A 15310-nucleotide genomic window follows, 5' to 3' on the forward strand; every position below is an offset into this window, starting at 1 on the left:
TTCACTGGGGTTGTGGTTTATGGCTTTTGGAGCATCCTTAAAGGTCTGTTTTAATATGTCATTAGCTTGTTATTTAGAAAACAAACCATTAGCATGCTTAATATATGAATGGTTCCTCAAGATTGCTTGCAGTTGCTAGGATAAAACTGATCGCACAGAGGCTGTGGCACAAAAAAACCTCCTTGTGATTGCTTTGGTCGCTAACAGATTGTATGGGAGACGTCATACTATCTGCAAATGTGTTAACTGCTAGCTGAATGCTAGTAAAACGTGCAACACAAACAGTAAACTAAGAATGTCCTCCTTCAAAGTAAAGGTCGTACCCATTTGCTGCAGCTAACACATTTCGAAAGGAGCTAGCTTTATTTTGAGGGCAGGCGGTCTCTGTCACTACTGCTCAGCGAGTAGTTGGCGAGTGTTTGCAGACAAGACTGTGGCAATCTGCTAGTGACCAAAGCAATTCCAAGAAGGTTTTTGATGTGACACTATATACCTCTTTGCAACCAGTTTCACCAAGATACCTCTAGCAACCCCCAGCAACCACTTGCCAAATGGTCAGGGATTACACACTGTTCCCTAGCAACCAGCGGTTGCCAGTGGGGTGGGGGTGTCACTGAGTGGTCTCTAAGCCTGTGTAACTGGGGCCTTAATCAGCAAACAGGTAAGATTGTAGAGGCATTCCTTTTTATTTATCACCAACAGACACTGAGGAACATGACCCTAAAAAAATATTTTACATCTTCAGATAGAGTGACTCACCCTTTATTTAGACACACGCCCTGCATAATATGCAAATACAAATTTAATGGCACATCGCAGCATGTCAGTGTTCTGTTTTGCTGTACTTGATTGCCAGACCGCAATTTCCATTTCACGTTCGCTTGTCTGTCGGTAGAGATAATGACAGAGCTTTGAGGACTTGACTTTTTCTAAAACATAAGCAAACAGAAAGGCACCTTCTGTGTGTGCAATAGATTCACAGTGATATAATTTTTCTGTTTACACAGCAGTGCTGCGAGTTATATCTGTGTGGGTGTAATGATGGTGCTGTCTAGGAAGTGGACGCTGAATATCCGTATTAATGATCGTTATTAAAGCGCTCAGTTGCAACCTGCTGTGTGCTGTGTGCAGTGTGCCGTGTGCGTGGGCACGCATCTGTAATCCACACTTCTGTGACCACATCAATTATCCTGCTTGTGAGTATAAAGTTCCGCTTGACTGTCAGTTTACTAAACACAAAGAAGAAGAAGTCGTCTCAACAACTAGACTTATCAGTGCCATGTATGAACTATAGTAACTACGACTGCTGCTAAAGTTGTGATGTCAGTTTGAATAACATAACATAACATCCGAGAAGATAGCAAGTGTCGGAATATGAAACAGAATATTAGACACTCACAGGCCACTTTGTTAGATACACCTGCTTGTTAATGCAAATATCTACTCACCAATCACACTGCAGCAAGTGACTCTGAATCTGCCGTGGTTGTTGGTGTCAGACGGGCTGGTCTGAGTATTTCAGAAACTGCTCATCTGTACTGACACTTCCCTGAACAACCATCTCCAGTGTTTGCAGAGAATGGTCTGACAAAAAGAAAATATCCAGCAACACAAACTCAAATAACCACGTTATTTAGAATATCTCTGAAGGAACAAAATGTCAAGCAAGCAGAAGACCACACCGGGTGGCACTCCTGTCAGAGCTAAGAGCAGGAAACCTGAGGAGTGAGGAGTGTTTCCAGCACCTTCTTGAATCTGTGTCATTAATTATTAAGGCAGTTGAGGCAAAAGGGGTTCAAAGTGGTACAAGGAAGGTGTGCCTAATAAAGTGGCTGGTGAGTAGTGTCATCCAGGTATATTAAGAACCCATCATTCCCTATGAGAACATGTGATCCAGCTGACTTGTAGATTTTGGCGGTCGGAGTTGTTAAAACCAGTGAAAGAGACACAGCAGCCATTTTGTGTGTCTTCTGATTTCTTTGTGTTGTGTGTGTGTTATCGTTCGTCTCAGAGGAAACAGTTCCGCGTCAGGAACGATGAATCTGGCTCGTCTGCTGAGAAAATGTTTGACCTTGTACCAAAAATCAGCCTCACACATATATACGCAGTCATGCACTCAATGGCCTGGATCTTTATTCTTCATTTAAAAACTAAGCAAAACTCCTCACTGCCCTCCACGCTATCAGTCACTGACAGAGAGCAGTCCTCCCACAGAAAACATGACCATTAACAATGAGGCTCAGTGCAAAACAACAGTACTGTTTGTACCGTTTCTGTAAGGATTAATCAATTAAGCAGACAATCTCGAGAGAACAGCTTTGATAAAAGGCGGATATTTATTTAAAAAAAATATCAAAGGTTTCACACAATCACAGCCTCTCAAATATAAGGATTCATGTATGTGATGATAAAGAGAATAAAGCATGTTCAGGGTTTTGGCTGCTGGTTGGAATAAACAAGTAATTAAAAGATCATCAAGTCTGAAACACAGAGTGATTAATGATTATGAATAAACGATGATATCACACAACACCGGAGACATTGCCACTTTTTAAGTAAAGATGAAATATTGCAGGAAAAAGAAAAAAGCAGAAATATTGGCTTATTAATCGGCCTTGTGGTGTCACAGAGTGTATTATCATTACTCTTCAATTTTAATAGTGTGTCAGTATAATTAATTAGCTCGATGATATGACTCCAGGTCTTATCTGTTTACATAAGACAAAAGGAAGTGATGCCATAGATTGCTGTAGCTACATGGTGTTTGGGACTTCTGTATTTTCTGATTAATATAAAAGAAAATACTTCCTGGCAGCACTATAGATGAACTATACACAGAGTTTGAGTTCTGTTAAAAATCTACTATAATTACCATCTGAATGCATTGCATTGTAATGCAGCATAACAGAAAGCTGCAACAGAATCAAGCAGAGCTCTGTGTGTGACAGTGTGACAGGTGAGGACATGTTACAGAGGTGATGACGATGATAAGAAAAGCAGGAGAACAAATAGGTGGAAACAAGTGTGTCTGAGTGTGTGTGCTGTGACAGTGTCCAATGAAAAACGCTATTAATGAAAAGAACTTCCTGCCATGTTTTTTCTACTTCTGCTTCTTCTTCTTCTTTCATGACTCCAATATGATGTTGTTGTTTTGTTTTGTTTTAAACCCAGTTGATTAACATTGCTGATGAGGCTACCATCAAGCTAAACCATGATTTAGGAGCAGCGTTGGGTAAAAACAAGCAGTGATGCATTTATGCCAATATCCAAAAAACCCTCAAAATAAACAAATAAATAAAGAAACAAACAAACCCGATTCCTTCTCCGAGACACAAATTTTCAATCTCACTGCAGAAATAACTCACAAATTACACGATGTCATCAATCCGTACCTAATAAAAGCTGAGGAAATTGAAAAGCCTCGCCAGTCCGGCGTTTTGTATATTTGATATTGACTGTCTGCCTTTCAAGGCCGGTCTGGTTTGATTAGATTTCCTGCCCAAAAAGGAGGTCATGACAGGAGAGAAGAGAAAAACAGAAATGCAATGAAACCCAGAACAACGAGGACTTCTGCTTCACCTTCACATTTATGTAAAAGCAACTGAATTCTGACGACCATAAAATATAGCAAAACATATAAAAACATCTCAAGATGAAAGGATAAGTATAGAATAATTTTCTGGTCGTCGTCCTATTTTAACATAATTAGTTATTTTTATTTCAGATTTCTGCCAAGTGGGAATTTGAGACTGTTTTGTTAGTGACAGCTGATTAAAATCAGCATTGAGAAAATAAACAGGAAGGATGCTGCAGGCACGTAAATTCAAAGATTTAAAAATGGATACTGACATAAACAGCATGCAATGACATGCTAAAAACTCCTCGTTGAAGGTCATTACGCACTCAGTCGCCAGTTTATTAAGCTCGCTTCAGTAAAACTGCAGCCTTTCAGAACAATTTTGAAGGTTTAGTTTTTGTTCAAGCTTAAAAGGCAGGAGGTGGTCTGCAGTTCCTGTTTGTGCTCATGCAAACTCAGCAGGTTAAATCAATAATTTATGAGGTGATGCTCAGAACTGCACATCCTTTGAGGTTTTGAGTGTTGAGGCTAATTTTTCTATTTGTGTTCCACTGCAGCAAAAGATACCTAAAAAAAAAAAAAAAAGCTGCAACTTAATTTTGCTACTTTTTTTTGCATTTGGTGACTGACTGAAAGTACTTGCACCTTCAACTTCTGGGTGACGACATCAGGTCACAAGGCGATTGCACTGGTCACCTGGTGGGAGGCTGAATGTTCAGTACTACATCATATTGTGTTGTAAACTATTAAATGCACTTAGGATTGATTAAAACTGAAGTGTTCCCCACATTACGATTCTTCTAGAACTGCCATACCTTCTTGACTCGCTTCCTGCAAAATGCACATGATCATCATCCTGTAATAATTTATTTAAATGTCTTCGGCAAACACCTTGTTTCATGACTGCAGAGACACACAAGTCTACAGCCTCTTTCTGATTAAAAAGCCATCTTATATTGGCTTTTAATTCAAGGTGCCTCATCTACAGCTTTGTCTGTGGGTGGTGTTTGCCATATTGAGTCTGAGCATCAGAAAAATAACAATTTACCGCCAAGCCTGTGGCACATTTTTATAAATCTGGAAGGTGATGAAGAGGATTGTTTATACAGCACATTGAGCCAAATAAATAATTACCCCACCGCACAGCAAAGAATAACATGAAGGCAATTATAGGACATTATAGTGAATGTTTAATTAGAATGATTTATTACTAATAAAATGAACATTTTGAGGCCATATTTATAATAGGATTATAGTAAAACAGATGTTTTATCTCTATTCTCACATCATTTGTAATAATCTTAACATATAGCTTGATAAATTAAAAAAAAAAGGTTGTTAATCATGTAGGGCATCAGCACTTAAATTGCTAAATGAATCCACAAAAAATAAACCCCCAAAACAGCCTGATGGCAGAGTCGTGAACCTCTGTCACATGGTCTATTTTGCGGTCTTGTCCGGCACATGCTGCACGTTTCGCAGATTACCGTGCAGCGCCCTGATTTTGGCTCGCACACAGCTCAAATATGATGCAAAGTCACTGTGCTCCGATTAATCTGAGCATAATCCCTGACAAGCCATTCGGTCTTACCCCCACAGCTGGTGCGAGGCTGTTGTCTGGGCACGAGGCGAGTGAGTGTTTTTTGTGTGTCCACGTCTAGGATGGAAACATGCATTTTCTGTTTGGGGGAGGGGGTGGGGGATGCTGAGGTTGTTGGTGTTGTTTTAAAGAAACAAACAAATAAAAAACAGAAGGACCCCACCTTGTCACGTCCTGACATACCCCCCTCTCAAAACACCCGGAGAGCTGCTTTATCAGACATGTAAGTACAATAAAGCGTGTTCTGTTCCCGATCCTCATTACTGCCCCTTCATGAGCCAAATTAGGCATTAAACTGGGGACACAAAGCGCTGCCTCCTCATCAGCTCTGTTCCCAGCATCCTCCACTTCTCTCCATTTAACTCCATTACTTCCTCCTCTCATCTCTTCCTGCTCTCTCTTCACAAAATAACCCACTTTTCCTAGATTTTCTTTATTTTTCAATTGCTTTCACACACACACACACACACACACACACACACACACACACACACACACACACACACACACACACACACACACACACACACACACACACACACCATCTGCAGTCAGGGAATGAAACCCATCCGGTATAATGGACAAGAAGAGCTTCTTCATTCAAACAGAAATACAACAACTGAAAAATAAAAATCAACCACAGAAAATTCCTTTACCAATATTACACATGAAAAACAAATTTGTGCAACAATAACTGTATTATCTGATATTTTTTGTAATTTTTCTTTCTTTATTAAATATTTGACATAATGAAACATCTGAATAGAGAAAAATCTGTTTAGAAGAACTGCTCGCTGCTTAGTTGATGCCCCAGAGGAAGTGGTCACAGTGATCGGGGGTAACAGCTTTAATCTGTAACGCTGTTCAGCCTATCGGAAAATATAAAATAATATAAAATAAAGATAAATAAAATGAAAATAAATAAATGAAAAAGTAGGAATAAAAACTGGAAATGGATCTAATAATTTAATATAAGTGGAGTACTTGGCTACGAACTATCACTGCCTGTCAGATGTGTTCTCAGTAATGCTGTAAAAGTATAATTAACACCTTTTTTTCTGCTTAAATCTAAAACAAGGTGCTTTTATGTGACTTAAACATGACCTCTAATTCCAAGTGAATGCACAATAAAAGCATACGTGTCCCTAAATTATGTTGCAGTGCCTCTTCAACATGTCCAAGCATGTAGGCAGCTCAACAATCAGTGGGATAAGCAGATTTACAGGGAAATCTTCTGCATTCTTCAGGGTTAAAAATGCAGGTAATAATGATGTGACCTGAATGCTCCTGAAGTAGACGTCAGTCCTATCTCTGTCTGCAAGAATAAAACACTTTGCTTCACAATCCTCACACAGGAAAATCTTATAAAAACATATTTAAAATGGGAAAATGCTCATTTTTCTTATTAATTAAGTGTGGTGAGGATAACCTTCTCCTAATTCTTAGTAACAGGTACTGAGAGTTCCTTTTTACCGGCCCCAAGTCTAAGCTAGTGTCTCTTGCAGTGGCTGATGCCAGGAATACATAATATGAATAAAACATCCACCATGGCCTGAATACTGATGCTGAGCGAGAGAAAGAGGATGAGGAAGGAGTGAAAGGAGAAACCACGGACGGTAAAGAAACTGCAGGAAGAAAGAAAAAAGAAAAAAAGAACCTCTAGCGACTGCTGCTGTCAAAATAAGAATGACTGAAATAGCAGAACACCGGGCACCAATGTTTTCACTCCGCACACCTTCTTCTGTGACAGATATCTAGCTGGCTAAACAATGTTCATTCACGTTTGCTCTGCATATTTAAAATGTCCAATGTGCCGACAGCACCCAGTCACTGGACGAGCTAATAATAGGGAATATGGGGAACGCTGCAGGTCGTGACTGTCTTTAACCCACAGAACAAAAACCTGACGTCAGAACAATGGCAACTCCAAAGGCCAGTGCTCAGTCCACAAGCTCTCCGTGGGCTGCTGCTGGTGGTTTTCAGCGGCTTAAACCTGATTAAATAATTTAAGTAAACATACAGGATTTAGTTAGATATACAGCGTGTCAGATCTGTTACTGTGTTGTTTTTGGAGACACCCTTTCCCTGAAATGTGTGGCAGCAGCTCTGGAGAAAGCTGGTCACACGCTCAAAGGTCAATAAAAACTTGTCGTAATACTATCTTTAGGATTAATGCAGTGTCAGGGAAATTAATGATTTGTTTGAGGTGTGGTGATGGAGGTGGCGTTTGACTTTCACACTGGACGAAAACCCGTCACGGTTACTTTGATATATCTATGTGAAGGTCTAAATTTCTTTCTGAAGCACGCCTAATAAGAAAACAAGAGTTTGCACGTGTGCTGTGCAATATACGGCAAAACTGTGTTAGAACCAGTGAAAAATCTTCCAGTTTGAAGACAAAAATCAAACATTATATATCTTGGAACTTTACACAAAAGGTAGAAGGGCACTGCAGAAAAGTTTGATATTTAGCTGGGAGGAAAATGACAAGCAAGTGCAGATAATTAGAAGCACCAATGAAGGGGAGAAATAAAGGAGATAAAAAGATGAGAGGGATATTAATGCAGGTACTGCTGCTGGACTGGATCCAGTGCAGCACTGCTTTTACTGCATTGCTGATCCACTGCCGGCCAAACCTGGATTCACTGTGTTGACTTAAAGAGAGAGCTTCCAGGCCTTTGGAGGACATTTCACCTCATGATGTACGTGCAGGAAGAAGCGTGCCACATATGACACGAAGCAGGAAGGTGGGAAGAGTACAGCACCTGTTTGTAGTCTCCTGCATGTCTTTTCTGTCACAGACCAGAAATCAAGTATTTATTAACAGTAAAGATTCCCATAAGTGCCACCTTGGGTTTGTTCTATAACCTTAAATGGGATATTTTATGCAACATGGTACTGCAGCTCAATCTTGCTATTTTGGACTCTATTAGCCTGGAATGATTCAGTTCAATTACAGCTCTTATTGATCTCATCATCTCATGTTAAGCCCCTCCCCTCCCTCCTCCTCACAGTGTCTTATGATTGGCTGCTCTTCGCAAACAGATGGTTTTCAGGTTGAACCTGTCAAGTGAGAGGGACTTCTGGGCTCACAGCCAGAGCTGTGTGAGGGCATGTTGAGGATTTATGCTCTCAATGACATCATACAGAGCCTAGAGCAGTGTCAAAGTTCCTGTTTTTCACTCCTGACTATAGGATGTTTTTAAACAATGGGTCAAAATTTTTTTACAGAAACTTTTAATTGTATAATTACAGTCCAGTCTAGGCAATGAACGACACCTTTATTCCTTAGGTTAAAGATTTCTTTCATTAACTGGAGCAGTGTCTCTTTATCGTGTGGAAAAACTGAGAAAAACAGCAATGTTGGATTTGCAGTTCTTATATTAAGATATCTTCTCGTGGATTAAATGTGTGGTTAAACATCTTTTCACTGAAAGAAGGGGAAGTTTTACTGGTCCGGCCCACTTTAGAAGTGTGCTGCATGTGACTTATATGTGATTACAGCATGAGAGGCACCATTTGACTACAATTTAAGCTCTGCCATCAAAGTGGTGCTGTTTTTCTAACCCTTTCAAAAGCAAGAACAGGCTGTTTCCCATGCCATCTCTGTTTTACACTGTGTGAAATTTCTGATATTTAGAAAAAAATATTTTGGCCAATTAATAGAAATAATCCATCAAATAACTGAGAAAATGTAAGCTGCAGCCTCACCCAGAATTTAGAAGTAAAAAAAGGATCCTGTCAATTGTCAAAATTCAGCATTGAGCTGCATTTTTTCCCTACAGCCTGCATGTGAGTAAATCCCTGCAGAGCTTTTCTGTCCTCCACACTCTCTCTTGACTTCGGAGAGTTTGTCCTTCTGCTGCAGCCTTCAGCATCTCTTGGCTGAATTCTCCCTCTGCCTCTGTGCCACTCCCTATCAGCACAAGGATGCTTGCTATCCTCCTCTTCATTGCTTTTCTTATCTCTTATCCTTGCTTCACTCTTGTTGTTCCTCCCGCCCCATCTGTTATCTCCCAGCTGGATCTGTTTTACGCTGCACTGCAGTAGGCCTATAGCGAGGATCCAGGCTGAATGAGTCACCCACTTGCAATCTGCTGCCCTAAAGCCCTGCAGGCGTCAATCACATCCACAGACCCTGCTGCTATCCCCAGGCTCGCATGGGTGTCCGTCCACGGGCGTTCACATTTTGTCACTGCATACTTTTCCAGAACCAAGAGATGATACTGGAAAGATATACACACACAGTGTTACATGCTAAAGAATTTGCCTTTCACCCACAAACTACAATGAACCGCCCAGTTTTTCAAGAAGCATAAATCAGAGTGGCACGTGTGTAGCTGTTATATTAGCATTCAGCACACACGCTGGGAAATCTCCAGTAGAACCAGGCCTGACTGCTAAATAAAGGATCACGACTCCCATTACCCACTGCAAGAAATATACGACGTTCAAATCTAATAACTGCCTCTTGATTTTACAACTCGTAACGGCTCGCAGACAGCCATAGAATCCAACAATCACTCATCGACATGTAGCTAAACTATCTTCACAGACAATTTCATTTGCAAACAGATCAAGGCTGCTTGTATTTCTGTTCCTCAACTGCATCCTCACCACTGATTTCCATCTTTTGGCATCCACGGAAACATAAAAGGTGGCGTTATTACCCAAATATACCAGTGCATAGATTTAAAAAGTAGTGCAGGTTGATTCCAAATTATACTGTTATCATGTCAATGCGCACATTTTTACTCACATTGATGTGTGCTATACTATAGTTAATAAACTGTATTGCAACATTGTGTTGATCATTACCCAAGAACAGGCTGAAAACGTGGGTAGTGCATATGCAGAACAGCCACGAGTCTGGATCGAGATAACGGTCTCTGCAGTGTGTCAGGTACGGTTGAGATGCACATGTAATGCAGACAGGAGCGAGCTCTACACACATGCGTAATTTCAGTCATTTTCAGAATACATTTTATGCAACAAGAAGCTAAATATTCCAACATGGCATGAAACAAACTGGATTAAACCTCTTTAGACTCACTATGTTTTAGATGCGTGACTCATACGGAGGGAGCCAAACTTGGAAACTCGTCAGCTTCTTTCTGACACTGACGAGAAGCAAAGAAACCATTTTATCTGAAAAGCCTGCAAGAGTGAAACCCCCCAAAGACTCGCTTTATTTTTTCATCTCTCACTGGTTCTGCCACACGTTCTCAAGCTTTCCTGCTCATCCTCCCTCCCTCCTCTCTCTTGCAGCTTCTATTTGATGAACAGATTTTCGTCTTCCTGCTTGCAGGACCGAGATAAAAATGTGCTCACCTGAAAGCAACGGTGGCATCGTGAGAGTAGAATCTGCTCTAAGCGTGACTCATTTGACTCCGAGGTGGAGTTGACTTGTGACGTATTAAGCCAGAGATCATCACCTTTAAAAATAAGATGGTTGGAAACGCTGCTTGTGAGCTTAAACACAAAAGGGGAAGAATACACTGTGCTGTCGTTATAGCAGGTTTAAATGAAATACAAACACTTTCGAGGTATTATAACCTATTATAGCATGTGCTGAGTTACATCACATAGTGAGAATGACTAATGGATTGCAGATTAAATGAAGAAAGTTTTTAAAAAAAGCTATTCCTAGGGACCCTGCTGGGTTTTACCCTTCATGCCCCCGTGCTTCACTTCTTTTTAAAATGGCCCCCATTATTAATGCAGCACACAGGGCATCGATGTCCTTGAGCGAGGGAGAGAGATGTATTCTGTCAGAGAAAAGTGTGATTATGCTTGTGTGAAATAAATTACTCTGTGATGCATGTGAAAAGGTGAAACTGAGTTTGCGTGTGTGTACTTCGCACTGAAGTCGCAGTTAACTTCAGGGTATTCTGCCTTTCATGAGCCGTTTTTCTCAGCAGTGTCTACAATAAAGAAATGCATCTTCCTCCTCCACTAAAACGAGGATTTGCTGTTGCTCATACAGCAGACGCCATAGTCCTCAACTCCAGACTGAAGCTGCACAGATAATTAGCAATTAGAGACACATTGGGCTAAAAGGTCGATGCAGCATTTTAGGATAAAAAAAAATTCCAGTTCACATCTAAAACATTTTGATGTTAGTGTGGTTTTGGATTTTCAAACAATCACTCCATAAGTGATGTATACAGGCCTGCTTGTGTGGGTATATCATCTATTTGATGTTCCTGAACTTAATTTTTATATAACTTAATATGCAGTAACATCTGTTATAGTATATCATTGCTGAAAAAAATCAACTATTTGATATGAATTGTTAATCTGTCATTTTGATCTTATTTTTCAATAAACTGAATAATAAGGTGCTCGAGGCCTCAAGGTGCTTTACGTTGTTAGTTACAGACCCTCAAATCATAGAGAGAAAACCCCAACAATCAAACGACCCCCTGTAAACGAGCACTTGACCACAGTGGAGGGAACATCCATCAAATCCCCAAAGTTGATCTGGGAACTTTTATTCACTGATTAGCCAGAGTATGGAAAATCAATCAATTGTGAATAACACAGGTAATCAGTTCAGGCTTCCTGACTTCACTTTAACATGCATCACGGACCAAGCACTGACCTGCAACTCACAGGACTCAAATCATCTCCTCCTGCAGCCCCGTGCCAGACGCCACAGGACAACACTACAGGTTCTGCATCCGTGTCCTGATAGGTCAGAGGTGTTTTAGTGGCACTACGGGGACTTACACAATATCAGGCATATGATTTTAATGCTGTGGCTTATTGCCTCTAGCCTGCACTGAGACGTGGCAATGATAAAACAATTGAAGTAAAAAAACAAAGCAGGTATGGATATAGATTGTTTATTACTGCTTTCTGACCATTATGAATCTCCGATTCTAACACTTCATGCATTGACGACGTCTTCTCATGTTGTGTGACTGTCTTCTTAAAGTATGGTTGAGCAACATTTGTCATCTGTGTACAACTAGCCAGCTTGCTGGGTTGCTTCCCACATAAGTCTGGGCTTGGATTACAAGGCTGTGGCACAGGAACAGAGGGGTTGAGGGGAACCTTCTGCCACTGGGATTCTGTGGAAGAGGACTGTGTGTGTGTGTGTGTGTGTGTGTGTGTGTGTGTGTGTGTGTGTGTGTGTGTGTGTGTGTGTGTGTGTGTGTGTGTGTGTGTGTGTAATGTTGAGGAACAGACAGCAGGAGACCACAGAGACGACACACTGTGAGCCTAAAGCTGATTAAATCACACTGGGAATAAAACAGATTATTGAAGACAGCACCAAGTAAAAATCTTCAAGTTCAGATACAGTTACTGCATATTTAGACAGTCAACAACACCTCTTTATGCATGCACAGATCCACATAAATCTATGCATATTTACAAATGCTTATGTGTATCCCCACCTCTCTTTTACTCTCTTGCGCCTGCACGCACACACACACACACACACCCACACACACACACACACGCACACACACACACACACAGATTCATCTGATGACGAGAAAGGAACATCTGCAAGGAGAGGGAGGGCGTGCTAATGGGTGACAATAGACTCATCACACAGAATTAACACAATCAGTGCAGCCATCCAATGCCCTGTGTGGGCTGCTGTCTATTTCAAATCAGATAAAATGAGCTCTTGATTAAAACTGAGAAATGTGTTAACAGCAATTTGAGATTGTTCCCAATTACTTCACTTTGTCTTTTATTTAACACTCGAACCCGATCCAGTCTTCCAAACATAACGCACCTAGCGGTGATCTGCAAGCACTGCTCTTTGGGAACATGCAGTCAGAATGTATGATTCATTATCAACACAGGCCTTACAAATGTCAGTGTGACATTAGCACTAATATAAATGACTCATGTTGGGAGATGTGAAAAACAAATGAAAAAACAATAACAGAGTCTACTGCATGTCGATATTGGATCTCGAGCTGCCAATTGTTTCAGTAAACTCCTCTCCTCACAAGCTGCTACTTAATTCTCAGTTAGTCAGTTTCAACCTGCAATTAAGAGTGTTCAGTATCTCCAGGCAGAGACCTTGAATAGACATGTGATTATTACTGTCACATTCAACGCACTATTCCCCTCCATCTCAGAGACAGCTGCTCATAAAGTTGAAGAACAATGCAAAGTGAGACTTGTCACTAAGGCCATTCTGAGATTGAATAAACTGCTGAACAATGAGGGGGAGGGCACACATGTGTGTGTGTGTGACTCACACAGGCTCTGTGTGTCTTGCAGTGAGGGCCCTGAAGCTAATGGACAGTGTCATTGTGACTCAGCCCTATAAATGGAAAACCTCCCGAAGTTTCCAAGCTAGAGGAAATAAAACTCACTCAAGGCCTTTGAGCTGCTGATGAGCCCATACATTCAAGGTCTCACTTAAGAGCACTCTGATTGGCTCCCGAGTTAAAGGTGATTAAACCTTCAGGTTGTGCACTTTGACCTGAAATAACATAATAATACACGACTAGCCTAAAATGAGAGGGTTGAGAAAGCGCTTTGGGTAACCTTGAACAGAATACCTTTGCGGTGGGCTTGCGCCTTACAATAATAATAATAATAATAATAATAATAATAATAATAACCGATGATTCAGTGATGGATGGGGAATGCTTAATTCAATTTATCACCTGGTGTCCCGCAAAAGGCGATAAGTGCATTTAGAGGGCGCAGAGGTCATGGCGTGCCGATGCTGGTAGGAGCGGATTTCCGCCAAGGCGCACTTAACGATTGCATAACGAGGTGCGCCTCGGAGTGTCTCCTGTACTTAACTCGTCCTTCATTTCAGGGCCACAACTTGCGCATTGCAAGAGTGAGCGACAAGCATGAGCTGCAGCTCCGATGCTTGTCAGCGCGGAATGTCATCTGAAGGGTACGGAGAAGAACCGACGTTCCCGACATCACTGTCATCACAGTGTTGTGCCATCTGGCTCCCAGATGGACACGCAAAAAGCGTGGCACTGAATAATTATCGTGTTTTCCCCGTCACGCACTGAATAACCACCGGAGTCAAACACGACTGATGCATTCTCCCGTTGGTGCAGTGCTGCAGCACGCCAGTGTTTTCAGCGGAGTGCACCCCAGAACCACAAAAACACCAGAGGTTGTAGGTGATAAATGGAGCACGACTCGCAACAACACTGCGTGTTAATGCAGCGACATTTAGCGTGAATTAATCATCACTGTGTTGGGGATGAATCTCTGCTTTTCCAAACCTTACGCCACTCCTCCTCCCCCAGACAACGTGACACTGTAAGTGGAAGATCTAGTGAGAGCCGGAGCACCGTACGCCGCATCTTCTTACCTGAGTGGCTTTGTGGAATTGCTTTTTCAGCCCCGCTACAGACATGTTCGCTAAATCGAGGTTCTAGCTGGGAATACGAAGTGCTGCTGCAGGTGTGAGCAGGAAATCTCGCTCCTAATTGAATCTGGTGATCTTGCAGCCGTGGCTAACTCCCGTCTACACTGGTCTTCACCAGAGGGATCTCCTGCGAGAAAAGGGGGGGGGGGGGGGGGGGGGGGGGGGGGTGCTAAAGCCCTTATCAGGCTATTGGATGTCAAAACCACATGTCTTAAACGGCTCTGACGTCGAAGCCTGCTCAGTTTAAAGCGGCCGCCACCTCACTACAGCTGAACTCTAAAAAGGGGGCTGAGGTATTTCTAATCTAAGCTCGTTTAGCAGAAAGGACGCGAGACTAACGTGATGCGATACCAAGAAAAAGGATGACATTGCTCTTCATGTCTCAGTGATTGGAGAGGATCTAGGTGGTAGAGCTACATGTGTTGGTGAGGGGCACTGTGCCCAAATGTGATGTGTGAACGGTTCCCGTGGGAGACAGGAAAGAAAGAAAGAAAGAAAAAAAGAAAGAAAGAAAGAAAGAAAGAAAGAAAGAAAGAAAGAAAGAAAGAAAGAAAGAAATATGACCTTTACACCTCTGCGTTTCAGCATCTCCAGCACCCTGGACAGCGCCCATCTCTCAAGGGAGAGAGCCGTGCCACCCCGGACAACCAGACTACAGCAAACCAATAATTACTATTATCTCCCTTAAGAAAGTCTCTAAGTGTCACAGAGCCATAATGAATGGTTACACTGCAGGTTCGGCTGCAATACTGACTATTAA

The 15310-nt window shown here is 41.6% G+C and overlaps 1 protein-coding gene across 2 annotated transcripts in view; it reads right to left on the reverse strand.

The window, feature by feature from the left end:
• sh3gl2a (SH3 domain containing GRB2 like 2a, endophilin A1) overlaps window positions 1-14674 on the reverse strand; it is a 37899-nt gene extending 23225 nt beyond the window's left edge. For both annotated transcript variants that reach the window (XM_004549385.4, XM_076884849.1), the window contains exon 1: window positions 14494-14674. In XM_004549385.4, the coding sequence (XP_004549442.1) occupies window positions 14494-14538 (45 nt within the window). In that variant the 5' untranslated portion in view covers window positions 14539-14674. The remainder of the gene's footprint in view (window positions 1-14493) is intronic.
• Between the last annotated feature and the right edge of the window lie 636 nt (window positions 14675-15310).

The sequence above is a fragment of the Maylandia zebra genome, linkage group LG6, assembly GCF_041146795.1.
Source record: "Maylandia zebra isolate NMK-2024a linkage group LG6, Mzebra_GT3a, whole genome shotgun sequence".
Lineage (NCBI taxonomy): Eukaryota > Metazoa > Chordata > Actinopteri > Cichliformes > Cichlidae > Maylandia > Maylandia zebra.